Raw genomic sequence first — 24,435 nt, 5'->3', positions numbered from 1 at the left:
TCTGGTTTTATTCTTCGACTAACATAAAGGATTGGCTATTAAAATGCAAGTATAAAAAAGTAAAATCTTGACTATGCCATTAACAGGTTTTGCGACATTGGCCAGTCATTTAACCTCCTTGAGCCTCAGTGTCTTTATTTGCAAATGAGGGTGTTGTAAGGTTCCTCTAACTCGGGGAATCTCAACCCTTACTCTACATCAGAATCAGTCACCCTGGAGAATTTTAAAATATGATTGCTTGGGTTCCACTCCCAGCGATACCGGTGATATATGTGCAGCTAGGGTTGAAATCACAGCCCCAACACTCTTTGGAATAAAATTGATCGCAGTGGTTGGTCATATTAATGCAAAGTAATCTCAAAAGGGACAGAATTTCAGACAGAGGTCTTGGATGGATGCTAAAACTTTTGGGCAGAAGACAACTAGGGAAGCCTGCTCTTATTTACACAAGCTCAAATGGTCATCCGCTTGATGGTTAATTACAAAGGGAAAAAGCTGGCCCGCGCGGTGGCTCACGCTTGTATTCCCAGCACTTTGGGAGGCCGAGGCGCGCGGATCACCTGAGGTCAGGAGTTCGAGACCAGCCTAGCCAACATGGTGAAACCCGGTCTCTACTAAAAATACAAAAATTAACCGGGCGTGGTGGCGGACGCCTGTAATCCCAGCTACCTGGGAGGCTGAGGCTGCAGTGAGACGAGATTGTGCCACTGCACTCCAGCCTGGGCAACAGAGTGAGACCCCGTCTCAAAAAAAAAAAAAGAAAAAAGAAAAAGGGAAAAAGCTACCTTTATAATGGAGAAATCTGGTAGTCACACTCCTCTAGCCAAGCACAGCAGTGAACACCACTTTACCATCACAACTAATGAGAGGACAGACATTCGGTACCCCTTGGCATGATGCACAGAGAAGGCCACAACTCACCTATGTAGTATTCCTGCCAAAAATGCTTAATCCGTATCAGTTCATAAGGAAACAATCAGGAATATCCAAATTGAGGGACATTCCGTGAAACAAGTAGCGTGGATTCTTCGGAAATATCAATGTCAAAAAATAAAGGCAAGATAATTTTTCTAGACTAAAAGACTAAAGAGACATGAGAACTAAATAGAATGCTTAATTTCTGATAAAATATAAATTCGACTGTGGACTATAATTGTTGTGTATTGGTGTTGAATTTCTCCAGTGTAATATTTATATTTTGGTTATGTAGAATACTCCACATGCTGAAGTATTTAGGATCAAAGTGTCAAGCCGTAGACTGTGCACGTATGTTTATGCACATATGTGTGTAGGAGAAAGAAAGTGAATGTGGTAAAATACTAACAATTGCTGAATGAAGTTAAAAGCTACATGGGTCTACTTTGTATTCTTTTTAAAAACAGCTTTATTGAAATAATTTAAAATACGAAATTTACCCTTTGAAAGTATACAATTCAGTAGTTTTTTAGTGTATTTGCAGAGTTGCGCATCCATCACCACGATCTAATTCTAGAACATTTTCACCCCAAAAAGAAACCCTGAACCCATTAGCTGTCACTCCTCATTCCCCCTCCCTCCTGACCCCTGGCAGTCACAAATTGACTTTGTCTCTGGAGTTGCCTATTCTTGACATTTCATATAAATGGAATCGTACACTATGTGGCCCTTTTGACTGACAGGCTTCTTTTACTTCGAGTAATGTTCAGTGTTCATGCTTGTCACAGCATGAGTCAGTTCCTCATTCCTTTTTATAGCTGAATAATATTCCATTGTATGGATAGATCATATTTTGTTTAACCACTGGTCTCTTGATGGACATTGGAGTTATTTCTACCTTTTCGCTATTAATAATGTTATGAACATTCTAGTACAAGTTTTTGTGTGAGAGGATGTTTTCATTTCTCTTGGATATATACCTAGGAGTGGATTTTGCTGAGCTACTTTAACTTTTTGAAGAGTTGCCAAGTTATTTTCCAAAGTGTCTGCACCACTTCACAGTCTACCAGCACTGTATGACTGTTCCAGTTTTTCCACTACTTTGTATTCTCATAACTTTTCTGGAGCTTGGAAATGTTTCAAAAATAACAATGGGAGGGCAGTGACAGGAGACTATATATGCATTTAACTTCAGTATTCATTATTTCATTAACAAGTTAGCACATTCTCTTCAGAAATGTTACTCCAGCTGGGATGCTGAGATATTTTCTGTGATTTTATACAAGTAATGAAAAGTACATTAGAAAAGACACAAGCAATGGAATGGTTAAGTTGCCCCAGCAGAAGTCATACACAGCCAGGACCACTTCCTGCGGGTCACAGAGTTGAAGACAGAGTCAGCTCTGTCCCTCTAGACTACATCTCCTGGTGCTAGTATCAGGAACAGAATCTGCAATTGATGGCTGAAGGCAGCTTCTCTAAACCTTCAGTCACTTTTTACACTTACATGCATTTTAAAGGAAACCTTATACGGTGAATATAAAAGAAAAACAAGCATAACTTCCAAATAGATGGTTGCTGTGTTTTTTTAAAAGGCGACAGAAAAGAGAAAGTTATTGAACTAATTAATCAATTGACAAAAATCTCTGACATGTGTGCCCATGACTCATGTGCTAGACTCCATGATCTGTGACTCAGGGTAGGTGGAGTAGGCAGCCAGCACTGTCATGGCTGCTTTTCAAGCCCCACGTAGCAGGATCCTTGCTGTCTGATCCTTGAGGAGGCCTCATTGACCACAGACAGTGCATATGTCACATCTAGTTCGCACTGTGGTTGTGGGAGAAGCGGCCCTTCTATCCTCCTCACCCTTAGCTGGCTGCAATGGAGCTCATAGCGTACACATTTTCTCTTTAGTCTGTACATCTCAACAGTGACAGTAAAGATTCAGTTACCAAAGATTTGACTTACCTATGGGACTGCCAGAGCACCATGCCTACAATTCTTATGGGTTGCTTGAGGTGACTGCCACCTACTTCAGCCTGATCCTAAGCAGTCCCAGGCTTGAGGTCATAAGTGATTGTCAAGTGAAACGTGTTTGTCAGTGTAAGCACATAAGGCAAGCTTATGTTCCAGCAGAGGTTCTGGGGTAGGGTTTGACAGCCAGGCAGTATCACTCTCATTTTTCTAATGAGGAAATGGAGGCTTAGACAAGTTGAAGAATTTCATAACCCAACTAGACAAGTTGAAGAACTTCACCCGAATAATTGGACAGAGTCTGGATTCCAACTCAGATCAGTTCCCGTTCAAAGCATGTCCATTGAACACTCTATTATTCTGCCTCCCTAGGAGTGGCCATTTTTATGCAAAATGGAGGAATTTGTAATATAGAAATGTTGTTATTCATTTCCTAGGAGTGCTATGAATAACATTGTGATATTTCAATAAAAAGAGACTGATACGACTTCTACTTTGAATATATGCTGATTCTGTTATTGTGCTTTTCAGTACCTTAGTTGTGGAAGCATTTGAAAATGGCTTGATTCTGTGGACACCAGAGAAACCTAAGTTATACTTAGATTTAAAATTGACCTTTTTTTTAAGAAAAAATACTCATCGACAAAATGATTTTTTAAAAATTACAGTTGAAGCATTTAAAAAATATAAACATTAAAATGTAATATCCCAGCTGGGTGTGGTGGCTCACGCCTGTAATCGCAGCACTTTGGGAGGTCGAGGTAGGCAGATCACTTGAGCCCAGGAGTTTGAGACCAGCCTGGCCAACGTGGCGAAACCTCATCTCTACTAAAAATACAAAAATTAGCTGGGTGTGGTGCACACCTGTAATCCCAGCTACTTGGGAGGCTGAGGTATGAGAATCACTTGAACCCGGGGGGCGGAGGTTGCAGTAAGCCAAGATCACACCACTGCACTCCAGCCTGGGCAACAGAGCAAGACTCTGTCTCAAAAAAAAAAAAAAAAAAAAAAAAAATTAACGTGCTACAGAAGAAGGTAAAATGAAAAGTCAAGTCTCCTTACTCTTCCTGACTCCCTATTCTGCCCTTGGACGTATCCACTGATGATTTGTGTAGTGTTCCAGACACACGTGTGCACACACATACAACTTGTTCTTTTGCTTAATAATGTACCTTTATCTTGGATACCTTTTCATATTAACATTTTCATCAGTCCCATTCTTTTTTATATTATTTAATCAATCAACTTCATTCAGCCAATGTATGTTAATCTCATGAGGGTTACAGGTTAGTAGAGATAAGCAAATATATAAAATAAAAGATGATTAAAAAGATGATCAAGTGCTCAAATAAGAGCATCTGTGATGTATGAAGGAGCATAAAGTAGGGTATAGTCATCTGGGGGAAAAGGGAGAAGCTGGGGGCCCTTCTGGAGCTTCATCAAACCTAGTTTTGAAAACTAAGTGTTAGGAGCTAGTTTGAAAATCAAGTGTTAAACTAAGTGCCCACCATGCACTGCTGGTTTCAGTCATGAGGAATAGACAGTGTAAAACTAGTGAAGAAGAGCTTGCAGACATTTGGGACGCAACCTGAGTCCTGTAGACTGTTTCTTTTACTTGACTGACCAGGTGTTTATAGTTGCTCATCCTCATCTAATCTGGCAGCAACAGCAGTTTTTTAATGTGACTTAGGTTGACTGTCTTTCCAAAATATTTCTGTTTTCTTAGGGTTTATTATGTTCTTTTTTTTTTTAAACTTTGTAAGTTGGCCGTTCAGCATATTGAATTGTAGCCTCCTTTTTAAAAATGCAAACATTTCCCACTAAGTACTACTCTAAAGTAGTGCTTCGTACCTTAAGTTTTATTTTTGTTTTTAATAGGTGAGTGAATTATTATAACGCAAACCCTTGTAACCCTACCCACATCCTGCTGGAGAGGAGACTGGAAGTAGGATCACTCCACCTAGATTCTGGGAGAAGACACTGCTCCAAAGGACCTTGATGAGGTTTCATGGTTTGGTAACCTCATGCACTGTGGGAATGTCAGAGGACCCCGAGATAATGCTCCACTGCCATGTCTGAAAATTGTGTCCCACAAGATTTGATTGGTAGTATTTTCTATTATTGTACAACTTAAAATATCTTCTGATTTCCATTATTTTTTTGACATGAGTTGTATAGAAATGTGTGCTTCAGTTTCTGTTATAGCAACAACTCTTGTCACCCGTAGCCTTATAAAAATTCCTAATTTTAATATTTAAATTGTAGAAACTTTCTTACAAGCAGAATTACAAAAAGAGTAACTAACAAGAAAGTGAGGTTATGATGGGATAATGGGATGTCAAGTCTAATTGTCAGGAAAAGACACAATAACGTGGGAATGACAATCAAAATGAACTAAGGACTTAAATCTAAGATCTGAAACTATGAAGCTACTAAAAGAAACATTGGGGAAATGCTCCAGGACATTGGTCTGGGCAAAGATTTCTTGAGCAATACCTTAAAAGGACAGGCAACCCTAGTAAAAATGGACAGATGGAATCACATCAAGCTAAAAAACTTCTACACAGCAAAGGAAACAAAGTGAACAGAATAAGATGGGAATGTTTTCTGTAATTTAGTAGTAACTGGCAATAGTTTACAAACACATTTTGTGTATACTGCTGTCATTGCACTGATTACCTTCTGTTGTAGTGACTTTGTTCTATTAGTCCGCTCAATTAAAATATTTGGTTTTGTTTATCTTTGTGTTCCTGGGCCTGGCAGTACTCACCACTTAATAGGTGCTCAAAAACTTTATTAAATGATGAGTTGAAGCCTTAAAACATTTAAACAAAATGCATAAGACTGATAGTTTTATAAATGCATTGATCAGAAAGGGGAAACTATGGTATTGTAGGCACATTATGGGTTTTGCTTTGTAATTATAAATAATATTCTAGGTATCAGTTCCGGACAGATGTTGATAAGATTTATTCTTATTTTGACATAGCCCCAGAGCTACACATTGCACCCACCATTACTTGTATTTGCTTTAGAATAGTCATTCTTAAGATCATGATTCAAATAAATTGGGAGTAGAGATTCCTGAATTCCTATAAATATGGTTTTCTCGCTGATTCAGGAATGGAATATAATAGAAAATTGTCCAAGGTTTGATTTTCCAGGGTCTTCATCCCAGTTCCTGTGGCTCAGTGCAAATATAGAACCTTTTTCCAAGCTTGCAGCATTGCTGTTGGGGCACCTTCTCCCTAAGCATCCTTCCACTTGGGTAGAAAACTTCTTTTTTTAAGTATTTTATTAAGATAGAGATGAAATCACGCTATGTTGCCCAGGTCGGTCTCAAACTCCTGGCCTCAAGCAATCCTCCTGCCTTGGCCTGACAAAGTGTTGGGGTTACAGGCATGAGCCACTATGCCTGGCCTAAAAACTTGACTTCTGTTTCCAAAGACCCATGGGTGATATGAGATAATCAGGAATTGTGTTAAACATTCCCTAATTCTTTACTTCCAGTGAAAGATTAAATTTCCCATGGAAACACCTAACTAATACTGTTTTATAACTAGGTAGACTAGGATAACGTTTTCCAGCTCACAGAGTGCTTTAATCCTTCCATATACTGTTAAGAGGTAGCGTTTTCCCCGTTTTGTGGTTCAGAAGACTGAGGCCCAGAGAATTCAGGGACATGCTAGGGGGACTGATGAGAGCAAATATTTGAAGTTGCATCTTTTTATTCCTAAATCCAGGATTCTGTGTGCCTTCTCCGGGTCTTAATTCTCATCTGTAGGATGGAGATGATACCTACTCAAAGGCTGTATTTTAAAAATTAAATGAGATAGTATTTTAAGACACTTACCCTAGCTTCCAACACCTCGTGGGGGCCGCAGTAATAGGTAGTGGCATTGTCATGTTCTTTTCCACGCTCCGAGGTCTATTCACCCTTAAAATTGCCCTTTGTGTGCCACAATGCTAGCTACGTTAGTACACCCTCCAAATGGCATAATGAGTGCTTGTCAGATGCTTCACAGATTGTCAAATATGTGCCCACTGTCTATGTGTACTTGGAGGAAGGAGAGTCAGTGACCAAGGAGAACATATGGAGGTGACAGCGTTTTTGGCCATGAGAGCCAAGTGTGATTTTGGTATTGCTGCAACTCCTTTGTTTAGTGCAGTAGATGTGTTCTTGATCAAAAAGTTGGACTCAAATGCATTGTAAATTACTTTGTGTCTTGGAACGCTGTAGGGGAGCTTATTGGTTAGAAAAATCCTGCAGTAAATCTTTCTGTAGTGTAAATATAATTCATTTGTTTTTATAAATTCAGAATGTTTTACATTCTTAAATTCTGGCACATGTACTCATGAAAATGACATTGTTAAATATTATGGTTGTGAAAAACATAAATAAGAGATTTACTCCCCAGCATAGCCAGGTTACAATGAGAAGAAATTTATACATTGTGGACTGAGTACTGTTACCTTAAGAACCTCAATACTACCTTAATTTGGCATGCTCGTAATTTCTTATGAAAAAAAAGGAGAAACCCTATACATAACAGTTCATTATTATGAAGAAAAATTGCAAAGCTAAAATGCTAGTTTTTTTGTTTTTTTTTTAAAGCTTAAATATTCTACTTTAACCTGCTGGATTCTTAGTAAATGAATGATCAGTTGTAACAGTGAATGCCTGTTGTAAGGACTCAGGGTATAAAAATTTAAATCTTTGAGCTAGGAGAGATCTTAAGGTAATTTTGAGAGGTGTGAACCTTTTAGGAATACAGTCATCCAAACTTTAAGTAGGTCTCTTTTTCTGCTAATAACCTAATACTCCTGAAAAAGCTTGTCTGTTAAATCATACCCTAACCTCTTATATAATGCATAAGAAGCATTTTCAGAATTATCCGAGATTGTCTGAAAACTGGGATGCGATAAAAAGTGTTCATGTAGTTCTCCACTTGGTGTTTGTTGCTGCAAATCTTGTACCAGCCTGGGCCTGAGCATTGGTAAAGCCTGCTTGACCACCGCGGCGTGTTTCGATACTGGACAGGTCTCAGCCTGTTTTGCACACTCTTCACTCCCTGCAAGCTGCTTGCTAGATCTCCCTCAGCCACGGTGGTGGGCTTTTCCTCTGCCTCCTCCTAATGCCGAGTGCCCGGTGCAGACTCGCCTCCGTTATGTCATCTAGGAGTCTACTCTGTGTCGCCAGCCATGTCCTCTCTTAGGCCCGAAACCTGCAGCCTACACCTTCTGCCTGTTAACAAAGGAAGGAAAAAGGAGAAAACTTTATTTTCCAGGTAACAATATGTAAACTGAGGACACGTAGCTTCCAGGAAAACGAAAGCACGGAAGCCTGGGGTCCCCACCGCGCATTCATCAGGCTCGGGGTGCTGGGAATGCCCGGCGCATGCGCAGAGGTAACACACGTCACATCGCATGTTCATTTTGGCGCCGGGTTTTAACACTAAAAAGTGGGGATGCGGCTCTGTATGTTGAAAGGTGAATGGCAGGGCACGGAGACGCTTTGTGTGCGCAGTCTCTGTGAGCCGGCTGCAACCGGCCTAGGAACTGCAGCGCGGATCAGGAAAGGATGTTTGCAAGGTGCCTCCTGCGCAATCAGTGCTGCTGCCGGACCCCGGGGCGGAGGCGCCCGGGTCAGTGGCACTCACTGAAGTCGCTGGGCAACGTTTTCCTAGAACGGGTTTCTGCTGGCTGCAGGCAGATCTCACGGCAGTTAATCTCGTAGTGTGAACAGTATGGGGGTATGTGAGCAACCCTTCCCCCTGCTGTGGCCGCTTAGTCTCTTCGCGAGGGTCTCACCTCCGTCACACACTGGCCAGCTGGGGCCGCGGGTACCATGTGCAGCGCAGCGCAGGCTGGTGGGCGCTGCCGGCTGGTGGGCGCTGCAGGCTGGTGGGCGCTGCATGGTGCTTCGCTGTCCCCTGCCTCGTGGCCCCGCTCCCCGCTTGGTGCCCCACCCGGAGGCAGCAGAGCCCATCTGTTCTGTCTGGACTCAGTTTCCAATCCAGCTAACGCCGACTTTCCTTTTCGCTGGTCCCAGCTGCCCCCTGTCCTGCGAAGTCGTGGCTGCCATTGCCCTTGCTGCCCATTTGTCCCCGTCCTCCCACGCCTCTGGTACACTCGCTCCCCACTCCTTTCCCTCCCCTCCAGTCCTTTCTTCCGCCCTTGCTTGGGGCTGACCATGAGCAAGGCAGGGTTGTGAAAAGCTGGAAGGGGAAGCCAGTTTGCCATTTGCTTTCCGCTTTCATTTCAACCACACTGGAGTTTGTGACGCCCTAACCCTCCCCATTTCACGCGTTCCTTTTTTAATTAGGTCGTTGTTACACAGACAGGCAGTGCTTTTACTGCATGTGGCTACACCCCCACCCCAACCCAGTTACTTTTCTAACCGGTTTAAGCTTCCGTTCAGAAAACACACTGACTTGTTAGCCATCGGCTAGGTGGGCTGACCTGCGTCCCCTCCCCGAGAGCACACGGGCCAGACGCTTCGGAAGAGCGTGGTCCACACGTCACCTGCGTCACCTGCGTCACCTGCGGACAGGGACTCGCCCACGAGAAGCTGCTACGGCCGAAGCTCAGAGGGAACCTTGCCTGTTTGCTTGTCCAGAGCTCAGGGAGAGGTCAGTTGACCTCAGATCCTGATCCTTTTTTATTTTTTCCAGAACATTTTCTAGATCAGTGGTTTACAGACTCATTTTGGGAAACCGCACTTCCTGTTTTTACATATATTTGCTTTTTTTTTTTTTTGAGACAGAGCCTCACTCTGTCACCCAGGCTGGAGTGCAGTGGTACAGTCTCAGCTCACTGCAGCCTCCACCTCCCAGGCTCAAGCGATCCTCCTGCCTCAGCCTCCCAAGTAGCTGGGATTACAGGTGCGTGCTACCACGCTTGGCTAATTTTTTATTTGTAGAGACAGGGTTTCTGCATGTTGCCCAGGCTGGTCTCAAACCCCTGGGCTCAAGCGATCTTCTGGTCTCAACCTCCCAACCACCATGCCCAACTCCATATTTACATTTTTAAATTATAAAATGGTAAAACTTTATTATCACGAATAAAAGAAAAAAGTATATCATACAAACGCAAATATGTAAAGATGAAATTTTTGTAAAATACTTCTTATTGTCCTCTAACTTAGCTACACAGAACACTTTATGGACATGTTTACATGGTAAGCAGCCATGAAAAAGACTGCCTGGGCTTTTTATTGTCTGTTAATAGAGAGCTTGCACCCTCACTTGTTGGCAGAAAACAAATCCAGGCTCAGAGAAATAGTGCCTTTCCAAGGTGATAGAAAATAGATTTTACCTTTCATCTGGTAAGTTACAAATGGTTGTTTCCTTATAAATAAGTCAATAAAATGAACATCGTTTAGGATAAAGATTTTCCAAAAAAGCAATGAAACCCTTTTATTAAATGAAGTCTTATATAAAATTCTAATATGTCAATTTTAATAATACATATTAAAATATTTTATAAACAGATAAAAGCAGAGCTGTTCTACTTTAAGTGAGAATATCTATTTCCTCCCTGCCTTCCCTGACTCTTCCTCACATCCCAAAGTGGCTGCTGAGGTGTCTTCACAGGCCTACAGCCAGTGGTTCTCTTGTAAAGTATTATAGGATGTTGTGACCAGCGAGAGGCAACGAAATTGAAGTTCTTTCATGCCAACCCATTTAATTTGGTCCTATGTCAAAACTTACAAGTTCTGTTAGCTTTCAGATATAATACAGTGCCTAGGGCCGGGCATGGTGGCTCATGCCTGTAATCCCAGCACTTTGGGAGGCCAAGGCAGGCAGATCACCTGAGGTCAGGAGTTCAAGACCATCCTGACCAACATGAAGAAACCCCATCTCTACTAAAAATACAAAAATTAGCCTAGTGTGGTGGCGGGCACCTGTAATTCCAGCTACTCAGGAGGCTGAGACAGAAGAATCACTTGAACCTGGGAGGCGGAGGTTACAGTGACCTGAGATTGCACCACTGCACTCCAGCCTCTATCTCCAAAAAAAAAAAAAAAAAAAAAAAAAAATGCAGTGCATAGAATGAGGCTTTAAATATTTTGCCTTTATTTACTGGAGCATTTAAGCCAAAAAGGTACAGACCCACCAGTTTACTGACTATCCTTGGATAGTTTCTGCCATTTTCCTCCTTGAGAATTTACTCAGCCGGGGCTCTTGGACTAGCAGTCTCAGCAAAAGCTGGTGGGCTCTGGAGACCTTCACTGTTGTCCTGCTTACTCGTCCTGGGAGCTTGAGCTGGGAAGGACAACATGAGATTGTGGTCCTTTTGCTTCTGATAGGAGCAGGCTGTCCTGACCCTGGATTACTGATGCTCAGACAGAATTGACCTCTGGGTAGCTGTGAGGGTTACACCTGCTGTGTGTGCTCTGATCTGTTGGGCAGGTCTCTGGTGGCCAGTAGCATTGGCTCACATGCTTTCCAGTGATGGCCAAGGTCCCTTCATCCTCATTACCATTCCCCCATGACAGTGTCTTATTTACATTTATGGTTTTACTGTCATATGCCAGGCATGATTTCAGCCCAAAATTAGCTCTTCCTTTGTTTTATCAGAAAGAATTATTTAAGACAATTTCTCTAAAACCCAAATCTTCACCTTTGGGAAAGGAGCAGCAGTCCTGTCAATGGAAAATTAGGAGTCAATGGGCAGAAATCCCATTCTTCAGTAATCATCAGGAAAAAAACTAAGCTTTTTCTAATCTTAAAAAAATACAGTCATGATAGTTTGACCGTGTGTTTCAGATTTTAAAAAACCATTTTGTAAATTGAAAATATATATTTGCTAAGAAAATGCAACTAATACAAAAGAATGTCTTCTGCCCCTTCTCCTCTACTGCCCCATGAACAATGCCCAGAATTAACCACATGACATTCTCCGCATCTCACAGTAGTTTCATAGAGCAGCCTTAGGTGATCTGTCCCCAGAGCCTACCCTGGATTAACCTGAAGCAGAGACCCTGTTCCGTACTGCTTAATTAACACATGATCTGCCCTACAGTGCTCTTTTTGCTGAGCTCTTTTTTTTCTTTTCTTTTCTTTATTTATTTTTTCTAGACAGAGTTTCACTCTTGTCACCCAGGCAGAATGCAATGTCTCGGCTCACTGCAGCCTCCGCCTCCCGGGTTCAAGCAATTCTCCTGCCTCAGCCTCCCAAGTAGCTGGGATTACAGGTGCCCGCCACCATGCCTGGCTATTTTTTGTATTTTTAGTAGAGATGGGGTTTCATCATGCTGGCCAGGCTGGTCTTGAACTCGTGACCTCAGGTGATTCACCTGCCCCGGCCTCCCAAAGTGCTGGGATTACAGGCGTGAGCCACTGCACCCAGCCTGAGCTCTGTCTTTATTTACTTAGTTATTTTAGAGATGGGGTCTTGCACTGTTACGCAGGCTGGAGCACAGTGGCACAATCATAGCTCACTGCAGCCTTAAACTCTTGGTTTCAGGTGATCCTCCCATCCTAGCCTCCCAAAGTGGGTTGGGATTACAGTGCGAGCCACCCCACCTAGCCGTGTTCTTGCTTTCTAACAAGGGCCCTTTAGGCTGTCAGCCTCATTTGCTGCTAGACTCATCTCTTGTTCTCTACTCTGAAGTTTGCCTGCATCCTGGCTTGGATTTGAACGCTGCGCTATTGTCATTCATACATGATTTCACTCTGACTGGGATTTCAATCTGATGGCTCTTTGGGTTGTTCATATGTAAGTGTGGGCTGGCTCTACAGAGCATTTTCTTTGGCGGACTCCCTGTGTTCCACGGTCATTACTTTGGCCTGTAATTATGCCAACTCCAGGCTCCTTTGTAATTGGAGCCCTCCTAAATGTTTGGTTTATAGTCTGGAGTCTCTACATGCACTTATGCCAATAGTTCCAAATGAATGTCAACTTTGTAAACCTACAAGTTGGAATGTTATTTCTTGAATAGTCCTTATCCGAAATGCTTGGGACTAGAGGTGTTTTGGATTTTGGAATTTTTTCAGATTTGGAGTATTTGTAGATACTTAATGGTTGAGCATCCCTAATCCAAAAATCCAGAATCCGAAATGCTCCAGTGAGGGTCTTCTTTGAATGTCATGTCAGTGCCCAGAAAGCTTTGGACTTTGGGACGTTTCAGATTTCAGATTTTCAGACTAGGGATGCTCCATTCATATTGAAATCTGAAGTCAGGTAGTCTCTATTAACATAATTTTGTTAATTGTGCTATCTAACTCCTGAAGCCACGCAACACACCATGATTAGAATTTAATACTCTGCTGCTAAAGACCCTGCATATACTTACTTTTATTAATGTGTACTTTTTATGAATAGTATTTTTCCCTTTCTTCTAAACTTTTATTCAGTGGCTTCAGTTTCTTTTCCAGGCTCTCAAGAATGTTTCAGATCTTGAAGTTTCACATCACACTATTGTACAGTATGCTTTTTGTCAGCCCATTTTACTTGGTATTGACGCCTGTGTGAATACTATGCCATACTTAGAAGGAACCAGCTATGTTTTACCATGTTGGTTCTGCCCCAGAATGCGATACTAAAACATAAGCCCCCAGAGCATGGGCTTCACCTGTTGTGTTCCCTGCCATGTCCAAGTGCCTAAAACAGTGTCTGACACAGCAAGCATGCGAAAAAAGCTGTCAAATGATGGTATTATTTCTCTATATTGGCAGCACATGTACGTAAGCCGTGTAAATTGATATCTTGTTATTTTGTTACAGTTTCATTGCTAGTGAACTAACTTTTGTAGATTTTACTTAAACATTAATCAATTTTAGAATATGACTCAATTGTCCAGAAAGTAACATAACTATTTCCTCCTATACATGATAATTTCTGTTTTTTTAAAAAACAGATATAATTACAAACAGTAGATGACTCTTTTCAGTATAAAGTTCCTTGAGACTGTAGCCACCCACAATTCAAGATATGGAACAGATCTGACACCCCCCAAATTCCCTTGTGTTCCTTTGTAGCCCCTGTTTTCAGTCCCTATAGTTTGCTTTTTCCAGAATGTCACATAACTGGCATAAATACGATTATGTGCTTTATAGCCTTTGAATCTGGCTTTATCATTAGCATAATGCATTTCGTTCGGATTCATCCAGGTTGTGTGTTAATAGTTCATTCGTTTTGATGGCCGAGTTGTCCACCCTTGCATAGATGTATCACAGTTCGTTCACCTAGTCACCTGTAGAAGACGTTTGGGTGATTATGAATAAAGCTGCTAGAAGCAGTTGGGCATGATTTTTGTGTGAACATAGCTTTCATTTCACTTGGGTTTTAAAATCTAGGAATGGGGTGGCTGAGTGGCATTGTCTTAGTTTTTTTGTTTGTTTGTTTGTTTCTGTACCAGGAAATGAACTGCATTGGAGTGTCTCAGTTTAAATGATAGTTTGGAGATGGTGTATTCCATGCAAAATTCTCTTTCCTGGAACTTCAGTAAATATCACATAATACTGGCCATTACTTACCATGTGGAGAACTATCTGGGGATTGTTTATCCTGTTTTTCAGACAAGACAGAAACAGTTATATAAAATAGTGGAGATGGGGATACCTAACACATTGAAATCTCTTTAATGTTTCTGATTTCCGCTTTCTAATCAAAATGGGTCTCTCAGTGCTACTAAGAAAGGGTAGAGTGTTTCAACAAGCAATTAATTGTCTCACTCATGTTTTCCCACCCAGCTCAGTAACTTACCTTGGTGTTTTGTTTTCATGTTAGTTCACTACTTAGTGCATTTGGTCCTCACTGGTAAATAAAAAGGCATCTCACTATAGGTGTACCGGATCTTTAGACCAAATGGGATGTCAGAATCTCAGGTGGTTTAGGAGGGAAGGCCTTGTTAAGATATATGCACACGACTGTGGGGAGTGAAGATGGGCTGTCATGGTGCATCACACTGCCAGGACCATTGGAAAGGAAAAGCATTGCAGAGAGAACGGCTGAGGCATTGAGAGGCTTTTACTTTTCTAGCAGTTGTGTTCAAGTCCAAAATAAGAACTAACCCAAAGAAATGTGACTTTTTAACACACAATCTTCAGATCTTTTCCTGAGGAGAGACTATTAGGCCCATGGGTTATCAAAATTTAAGAGGCTTAGAACTTTGTACATTGAGGTCTAAAGGCTACCCACTCTGGGATTTTGTTTTATTTAAAAATGGATTCGTTATAATAGGTAATCAGTTCACAGGGTTCAGCATTCATGAATTTCAAGATCGATACCCCCTGCCTCGCCCACCCTATTCATCAAGGGCTTCTCCTGTGGGGCAACCACAGCTATCAATTTCTTGTGATTCCTTCCAAAGATACTGTATGCATCTACAAGTAAATATGTACAAATGTGCTTTTTCTTCCTCTTTTTCACAAATGGTGCAATATACAGCTTAAATTTAAAAAAAAAAAATAGAATGTATGGGAGTGAGGGGCATAGACTGGACATGCTGATTCATATGCAATAAGGAGTCAGTTCTTAAGATAAATGAAGGAAACTAGCCCTGCACCCCCATATGTATGTACTAGTGTAAATGATCTCCACATTGTTGAAAGAAAACTCACAATTTTCCTATTGTTGGAATTTAGTTTGTCGACCATCTTTTGTTATTTACAAACAGTGTTGCAGTGAATAACTATGTTCATAAGTCATCTCACATCTGCAAATGTATCTGCTGGGCCCATGTGTTTGTAAAATGTTTTTGGTCTTGCCAAATAGCCGGCACGAGGTTGCAACATTTTAGGTTATCCCCAGCAATGCAGAGAAGGCTTATTGCCTCCCCTCTGGCAACACAATGTAATGACATTTTTTACCTTTGTTTTAATTGCTGTTTATCATATTTTTGTTGAAATCGAGCATATTTTTCTGTGTTTAGGAACAATCTGCATTCCCTTTTCTGTGAGCTCTTTGTTCAGATCATTTGCCCTTTTTTTTCCTCATTTTTCTTCTGAGTGATTTATCTTTTTCATCGATTTCTTTTTTTTTTTTTTTTTTTTTTTTTTTTGAGACGGAGTCTTGCTCTGTTGCCCAGGCTGGAGTGCAGTGGCATGATCTCGGCTACTGCAGCCTCCGCCTCCCGGGTTCAAGTGATTCTTCTGCCTCAGCCTCCCGAGTAGCTGGGATTACAGGTGTGCACCACCATACCCGGCTAATTTTTATATTTTTGGTAGAGACGGGGTTTCACCATCTTGGCCAGGCTGGTCTTGAACTCCTCACCTCCTGATCCAGCCACCTTGGCCACCCAAAGTGCTGGGATTACAGGCGTGAGCCACTGCGCCCGGCGTTTCATTGATTTCTTTTAGGCGTTCTTAAAATGTTAGGGAAATCAGCCCTTTGCTAATTTGTTATATTAAGTTGTAGGTATTTTACCTAGTTTGTCGTTTATATAGTGGTATTGTTCATAGTCATAGTTGTGGTCATATTTATTCAGAGTTTTGAGTCATTCACAGGCCTTTCCCACTTTGATATGATAAAAATTATTCTGTATGGTTTTGTCCAAAACTTTTATTATTTCAGTTTTTACATTTAAGTATTTGCTACATTTGTCATACACAAAAAGTTTCAGTATGGTCCAACTTAATTTTTTTTTTTTTAAGACAGAGTCTTACTCTATCACCCAGGCTGGAGTGCAGTGGTGTGATCTCAGCTCACTGCAACCTCCACCTCTTGAGTTCAAGTGATTCTCCTGCCTCAGCCTCCCAAGTCGCTGGGACTATAGGCATGTATCACCATGCCTGGGTAATTTTTGTATTTTTAGTAGAAATGGTGTTTCACCATGTTGGCCAGGTTGGTCTCGAACTCCTGATCTCAGGTGATCTGCCTGCCTCAGCCTCCCAAAGTGCTGGGATTACAGGCATGAGCCACCCCGCCCGGCCCAACTTAACTCTTTTTGGTTGAGTTCTCTGGCCAGTTTTCCAATATCACTTATTGAATATTCCCTCTCTTCCCTATGGATTTTAAATGCTACCTTTATCAAACATTAGCTTCCCATACTCTCTGGGTCTATTTCTAGACTTTTGTTCTATTGATCTTTCAGCCTGAACGTGTGTCCTGTACGACACTTTGTAAATTATAGTAGCATTGTAATATCTCACAGGGCTAGTTTCTCCAGTTTTCTTCTTTTCAGATTTATCATTGCGTATAAACTTCAGAATCAGCTTGTCTAGTGTATCCCTCCCACTCCCGCCATCTCCCCTTCAAAAAGAAAAACAATTGTGGTGTTATTTTCTTTTAAGATTAGGTTGCGTTTATAAACCAACTTCCGGGAAAAGTAGACTTGTTAAGGGCGTTAAATCTTTCCCATTCAAAATCCGGCATGGTTGGCCATTTCTTCAAATTTTCTTTTGTGGCTTTCAGGCATGTTTTAAGTTTTGTCATCTGGGAGTTTTAGACGTTTCCTGTTAAATTGACTTATAATATTTTAACTTTTTGTTCCTTTTGAAAATAAGGCCATTTCTTCCATTGTATCTTCTCACTAGTTGTTGGTTTATATGTGATACCTATTGGTTTCTCTGTGTTAATTTTGTACCCAGCTGTCATCTTTTCTGAAACTCTCTTCATGTTGATAGTAGTTTTTCAGTGGATTCCCTTGGGTTTCTTCAGGTATACACTCATATCATGTGCAAGTAGTGATCATTTTACCTCCTGCCTTTGAATTACCTCTTTCTCTCTCTAGTTTTATTGTATTAACTAGTACTTGCAGAATGTTAATTGTGGTGATAGTGGACATCCTTCTTTTATTCCTGACTTAAATGGATGATATCTTGTTTTCTCATTAAGTTTGATGCTGGCTTTGGGGTAAGGTAGATATATTTGGTCATCCTTCTATTATTTTACTAAGAATTTTATCAAGAATGCATAAATTTTATCAAATGCCTTTTCAGCATCTATGGAGATGACTATATATAATTTTTCTCTTAATAACTATTAATATGAGTTGTATTATGAGTTTTCTCATTATTAAACTATGCTTATATTCCTTGACTAAATTCTACTTGGTTATGTATAGTGTTGTTTTAAGTTGCTACTGGATTGCATTTGCTAATATTTTATTTAGGATCTTTGCACTGGTATTTACAAATGAGAATAGTCTAGTTTTCTCTCCTCTCTCCTGTGTCTCTCTCTGATTTGTAGACTTTTGTCTTATTTTGCTGTCATTGTTATGTTTGCTTTATTTTTTTTTTAAGTTCCTTGCTTTCTAACAGTTTTATAGTGGAATTTTCTGTTCTTTACACAGAAAAATTCAGGGAATGATCTCCTGTGAAGCTGTTGGGTTTGGGGGCCTTATTTAGAACTTTATTTTTTCTATGATGATTGATTTGCTTGGATTTCATGTCTCCCTTGGAGTGATTTTGGATAAATTATATTTTCCCAGAAAAATAATTCACTTAGCTTTTCAAATTTACTTACATACAGTTGAATAGTGTTGAATATTATCTTTTAATTACCTCCATTTTTCTAGTATTTCCGCTCTTATTTCTTATTTTGGATATTTGTGTTTTTCTTTTTTGATTAGATTATTTAATAATTCGCTTTGTTCCCCCACTACCCACCCCCAGAAGAAAGACCTACTGGACTTATTAAGGGATCAGTTTGGCCAATTTTTAAAAGTATATCATGGACACTGAAAAGAGCATATTCTCTGTTTTCAGGGTATAGAGATCTATGTATGCCAGTTTGTTATACCCTGTTGATATGTAACGTCGGTCTTCTGTATCCTTGCTTCTGTCTACTCTATTGGTCATGATCTGTAAATTAACATCTCCCGCAACGAATTTGTTTCACTCAGTTTCTCCTTAAATCTATTCCCTGTAGTTTTTGCTTTACAAGTGTTGACACTGTTTGATCCACAGATAATAATACCGCATGTCTTTTTCTTTTTTTAGAGACAGGGTCTCGCTGTGCTGCTCAGGCTGGTCTTGAACTCCTGGGCTCAAACAATCCTCCTGCCTCGGCCTCCCAAAGTGCTAGACTTGCAAGCATGAGCCACCGCACCTGGCCTCACAAGTCTTTATTGTGAGCTGCCCCTTTAGAATTGTAAAGTACCCTTTGTCTTGTTTAATCTTTCGTTCTCTGAATTCAGCATTGTCTGATATTAAGATGACAGTCCATGCCTTCTTTCTTTGCCTTTGCTTATCGTTTCTTTTTTATCCTTTCCAAATCCACCCTCCACCCCTGCCATTTTAAGTGCTTCTCTGTCATACAACATAAAATTGGGTTTTGCCTTCTAATGTCATATTAATGTCTGTTTTTGAATAGGCATTAATTTGGCTCATTTGTTAATATGACATATATTTGGCATTAATTCTGTCATTCCTGCTTGGTTGGGGGGAATGTGTTTTTAAGTAGCTTTTGAAACATCTTTTTACAGTCTGTCTTGTTTGCTTTATGTTGTTTGTATGATTTTCTAGTCATCTGGAGTTTTATTTTTGTTTTAACTGTTACCCTTGCAACTTTTTATTGTACCTGAATCTTCACATTTTAGACATTATTTATTAATTTCCTACTGTGAACAATGGTAAATTAGCATATTTCCTCTTTCTTTTCCCTTTCTTCCCGCTACTACCTGATCTTAGTTACTTATAGTATTCGTTGTTATTTGCATGACATTATTTGATTTATTAATTTTAAATCAGCACTGTACAGTAGAGCTCTCTGTGATGATGTGAATGTACTTCTTATCTGCTCTGTCTCTTATGATAGCCACTGGCCATAGTGTGGCAATTAAACACTTGAAATGGAAGGACCTGAATTTTAACTATTAATATAAGTTTAAGTTTCAATAGTCACATATGGCTTACAGCTACCATACTGAAAAGTGTAGACCAGGTGTGGTGGCTCACACCTGTAATCCCAGCACTTTGGGAGGCCAAGGCAGGATTGCTTGAGCCCAGTAGTTCAAGACTAGCCTGGGCAACATGGCAAAACCCCATCTCTACAAAAAATACAAAAATTAGCTGGGTGTGGTGGTGTGTGCCTGTAGTCCCAGTCACTCAGGAGGCTGAGGCAGGAGGATCACTGGAACCTGAGAGGTGGAGGTTGCAGTGAGCTATGATCACACTACTGTACTCCAGCCTGGGTGACAATAAGACGCTGTCTTAAAAGTATGGAAGTATGGTTTGAATAATACATTTTTAAATCCCAGCTGTCAAAGATGGGGAAGCCATGTACATTATACTACTTCCTAGATTCTAGTTCTCTTAGTCTCCCAACTAGTGTCGATTACATTCTGCATTGTCAGGACTTACATTTTGCATTCTCTTCTTTCATTATAATCATCACTTATCTCAGTCTTCTTCTTACAATTAAAATGGAGTTAATCCTCACAATTGGTTCTTTTGACATAGTTTTTCTAGCCATCTCTTGGATAGCTATAGTTTACTATTTAGTACATTCCTCAAGAAGGACTTTTATATAGTATTGCTTGGGATATTTTTTTTTAGTTTAGTTGGGTTTTTTTATTTTTGCACATTTAAAACTTTCAGTTACACTGGAATGACAGATTAGGTGAGTATAAATTCTAGGGTCACACTTCGCTTCCGTGAGCTTTGTTGTATCATTCTACTTGCATTTTGAATTCCATTTTGCTATGGAGAAATACGGTTTCTTTTCCTCTTATGAGTGACTCGATCTTTTTTCCTGACTCCAAAAGGATATTTTCTTTTTTGAATAAGAACACTTTTGCTACAGAGTATTTTCATTGAGTGCTCCTAATTCCTTTGCCCTTGAGTGTTTTTGAATTATCACAGTAAATATTTGTTCTGCTTCATTATTTCAGTTTTCTTATTTGGAACTTAATTAGGCATAGCTGTGTGTTCGTCACCTGTCTCCAATTTTATCTCTGTCTTTGTGGTTCTTTTTGAATTCTTTCTTAAATTTTCATTTAATTTATTTGGCTTTTGTCATTTCTGCCCTGCATATATCCTTAGACCCTTTTAAATTTATTTTCTGTGGTTGTTTGATTTTTTCCTTTTACTTCTTTTCTGAACTTTCCTATATTTTTATCTCTTCCTTTTGCCTCACCATTTCCTCTCTGAGCTCTTTTAGCTCTGTTTTGTGTTCATCCTTTATAGAAGCAACTGTCTCACTGGACTTTAAAAATTCATGATGAAATGCACATTCACCATTTTCATATGCTTGATGGTATGGATTTTTCTTCTGGTGAATTATCGTTTATTCATTTAGTAAATGTTCATTGAATGCCTACTGTTGCCAGTCACTCTGCCCTGGTGGAGTTTATGTTCAGGGGCAGGAGACAGACAATAAATAAAATAGGGAGGCACTTTTGTCTTATTTTGGAAGGTGTAAGTGTCACAGAGCGCATTCAGTCAGGGAGGGGGGGATAATGAGTGCTAGGGAAGGAGTAGTACAGTTTCAAATGTGGGCTCACAGAACCGAATCCTGCAGATATCTGAGAAGAACAAGCAGGTGGAGCAAGGAGCATGGGCAGGTGCCTAAGGCTGGAATGTGCAGGCCTCTAAAAGGAATGGCAAGGGGGCCAGGGCAGGAGCGAGGGAGCAGAGGGCCCCACATGAGGGCTGTCGGGTAAGGAGAGGGCGGGTCCCCCTTTGTAGGTCGCTGTGGCTCTTACTGTGTGCGTGAGATGGCGAGCTGCTTAAAAATCTAAGTAGAATAGTGACCCGATCTGGCTTTCGCATTCATCTGCCACTCGTATTTCTCTCCTTCCTCATTTCCCCTCCTTCCTTTCCCTTCCCACTCTCATTTTTTAATCCATTAGATGTCATGTGCTCCTCTGCTGGTTCCTTTTAACCTCTCCTTGCAGGAGATGAATTTATTCCTAGACCAGGCTGGCTGGAGTGTTCTAATAGCCGGAGGATTTACGTGTGAGTTTCTTTCATCTTGACTTTGCCTGAGCCCCTGCAGTAACCAGCTGCAGGGCGTTTGCACCTTGCAGAGGGGCTCATTGTCTCCACCGCTGCAGAGACCCGACTGCTTCCAGCATGGGGCGGGTTGACAGGATGCCTCTCTGGGTGTGGTCTCAGCTGTTCCCAGGTGTACCCTCACTTTCCAGAAGAAGCACGTTTGCAGAGCCGGGGGCCTTGTTTCTGGTTTTCATCACATGTCCCCCTGCTCAGTCTTTACTTCTTTTAACAGCTCTTCCACCGATTTCATGGTATTTAGCTATCTCCTTGCTTCGCTGAAAATGCAGTTTGTGGTTTTGGTTCTCATTCGTTGGGTGATTTCCAGGAAGCCAAGAGGGGATCGCTAACTTAATGCCACCATTTTCAAATCCAGAGTTCCAATTATGGTTTTGGCATTTTATTCCAGAGAACAAATAAGAAAAAGAGTTGTATAGTTTGGTAGTGGCCTTTTACATTTAGAGAATACAGAGTTAGGCTGTGTGCTCACACCTGTAATCCCAGCACTTTGGGAGGCTGAGACGGGTGGATCACTTGAGGTCAGGAGTTCGAGACCAGCCTGACCAACATTGGTGAAACCCTACTAACAATACAAAAAATTAGCTGGGTGTGGTGGTGCATGCCTGTAGTCCCAGCTACTTGGGATGCTGAGGCAGAGAATTGCTTGAACCCAGGAGGCGGAGGTTGCAGTGAGCCCAGATCGTGCCACTGCACTCCAGCCTGGGTGACAGAGTGAATGAGGGAAAAAAAGAGAATACAAAGTTAGAAAATGTGGTTGCTTTTGCCCCCCTTTGAACAAACTTGCCAGTGGTTTCTGCTGTGAGAACCAGCAAAGCTGAGAAGAGCAAGGGTGGCCAGTAGCCTTTGGAATGCTTGTTTCCAGGCGGCTCTTTGGGCTGAGGTTGAAGATGGGCAGCTTCAGGCCTCTCTCCAGACTTAGCTCCTCCAGGGCAGGGACTTGGAGGAGCCCCTCGAAGCAGGCTCTGAGTGGTGTGGTTCTTGGATGCATCGCCTCTGTCCACCTAAAACAAGGAGGCTGAGGCACAAAGTATAATAAAGAGCTGACTTGAGCCAAAGAGAGGACAGCTGCCCAGAAGATACAGCCCCAGTGACCTTAGATATGAACTCCGTTCACCTGTGTTACAAGTAGGTTGTTAAGGCAAAGAAAGGGGGACAGGGAGTGGGGTGATACAAAGTTGTTTGTCAGGAATTCTCATTGGCTTACAGAAATGACATTGATGGGCGATTGGCTCTCCATTGTTAAGCTCTAGGGTGCGGGCTGTAGTCTCGGATGTGGTGTGATTGAGGGAATTTATAGCTTAGCTGCTGGTGGCAAAAGCAGGTAGTTTCGAGAGATGAGCACAACCCAGAGAAGGGGAGGACGGGACTGCCGTCCCATTTCAGTGTCTCTGGGCTGAAGTATTCACATTCCTCAAATGAAAGCTCTTTACTTTACTCACCCTGAAGAGGGGTCGGCTCTTAGTGACACGAGTGGGTCCCAGCGTCTGTGCTGGCTTCTCTGACGAGCACGCACACCATACGGGGCTGCGCCTCTTCCTCCTCCACTTGACAATATGACCTTTCCCAGGCCAGGCACCTCCTCCATGATGAGACAAAAGCTACGGCTCTTCTCCCAAAACAGTAGCACCCTGCACACGATTTCGGTGTATACTTTCTGGGTTCGTTGCCAGTCTGTGAACGGCCCCTCTTTGTAGTCATGGCCCCCAGTTGAAGGCCTCTGCTTGTGATGTTGGACGAGGTATTAGTACTATCTGGAGCCATAAATCTTATGTCTTCCTGATGAAAGTCTAGACAAAAATCTGAGGGAGAAGTTCTTGGTGAGATCTTGGGTTTTCCTTAATGTCTGTTATTCCAGTTTATCACTATCTTCGTCTGCCAGGATCAATCAAGCATTGTGTAGACAGATCTTGCCTCTCTGTTAAACCGTCTCCTGTTTCTAAATCCCTTGGCCCCTCGGCCTCAGGTGGGCTAATTCCCTATTCTTCTTTCATTGGTAGGAGTTAAATAAACCTGTATATTATAAGAATATCTAATTTATCCACAAACGTTAATTTTGTATTTTCTGTACTATATTGTGTCTCACTGAAAGAATGATTAAAGAATCCCTTGAGTCATAAAATATTTACTCTGCTTATTTCCGAGGTATGTCACTACTTTTTTCCTCCTATGCTGCAGGGATTAAGGAAGGAAAAGGCTTTACTGATGTCATAGTTAGAATATGCCAATCAGTGAGACCCAGAGATCTGTTCCCGTGAGACTGACGGAAAGGGTTATGATTGCATAGGAACGGAACCATCCTCAAGTGCTACTGTATTGTTCAATTGATAAAGCTCACAAATTATTTTGTCTCATTTATTTGTGGGACATATTCGTCAAGTAAACTTTAAAAACTATACTAGTGGATTTAAATTTTTTTTTCTTTTTTTGAGACAGGGTCTCACTCTATTACTCAGGCTGGAGTGCAGTGGCTCATTCATGGCTCACTGTAGCCTTCACTTCCCAGGCTCAAGTGATCCTCCTGCCCTCAGCTTCCTGAGCGCACCACCACGCCTGGCTAATTTTTAAAATTGTTTTATTTGTAGAGAAGGAGTCCCACTATGCAGCACAGGCTGGTCTCGAACTCCTGGGCTCAAGTGATCCT

General features: G+C 41.3%; 1 protein-coding gene across 4 annotated transcripts in view; it reads left to right on the top strand.

The window, feature by feature from the left end:
* VPS26C (VPS26 endosomal protein sorting factor C) overlaps positions 1-24,435 on the top strand; it is a 44,974-nt gene that overhangs the window by 1,708 nt on the left and 18,831 nt on the right. For 3 of the 4 annotated variants that reach the window (XM_063720769.1, XM_063720770.1, XM_063720771.1), the window contains exon 2: positions 8,178-8,297. In XM_063720769.1, coding sequence (XP_063576839.1) covers positions 8,178-8,297 — 120 coding nt within the window. 4 annotated transcript variants of the gene reach the window in all.

The sequence above is a fragment of the Pongo abelii genome, chromosome 22 (genome assembly GCF_028885655.2).
Source record: "Pongo abelii isolate AG06213 chromosome 22, NHGRI_mPonAbe1-v2.0_pri, whole genome shotgun sequence".
In the NCBI taxonomy this organism is placed as follows: domain Eukaryota; kingdom Metazoa; phylum Chordata; class Mammalia; order Primates; family Hominidae; genus Pongo; species Pongo abelii.
This window is presented reverse-complemented; position numbering and strand designations above follow the sequence as displayed.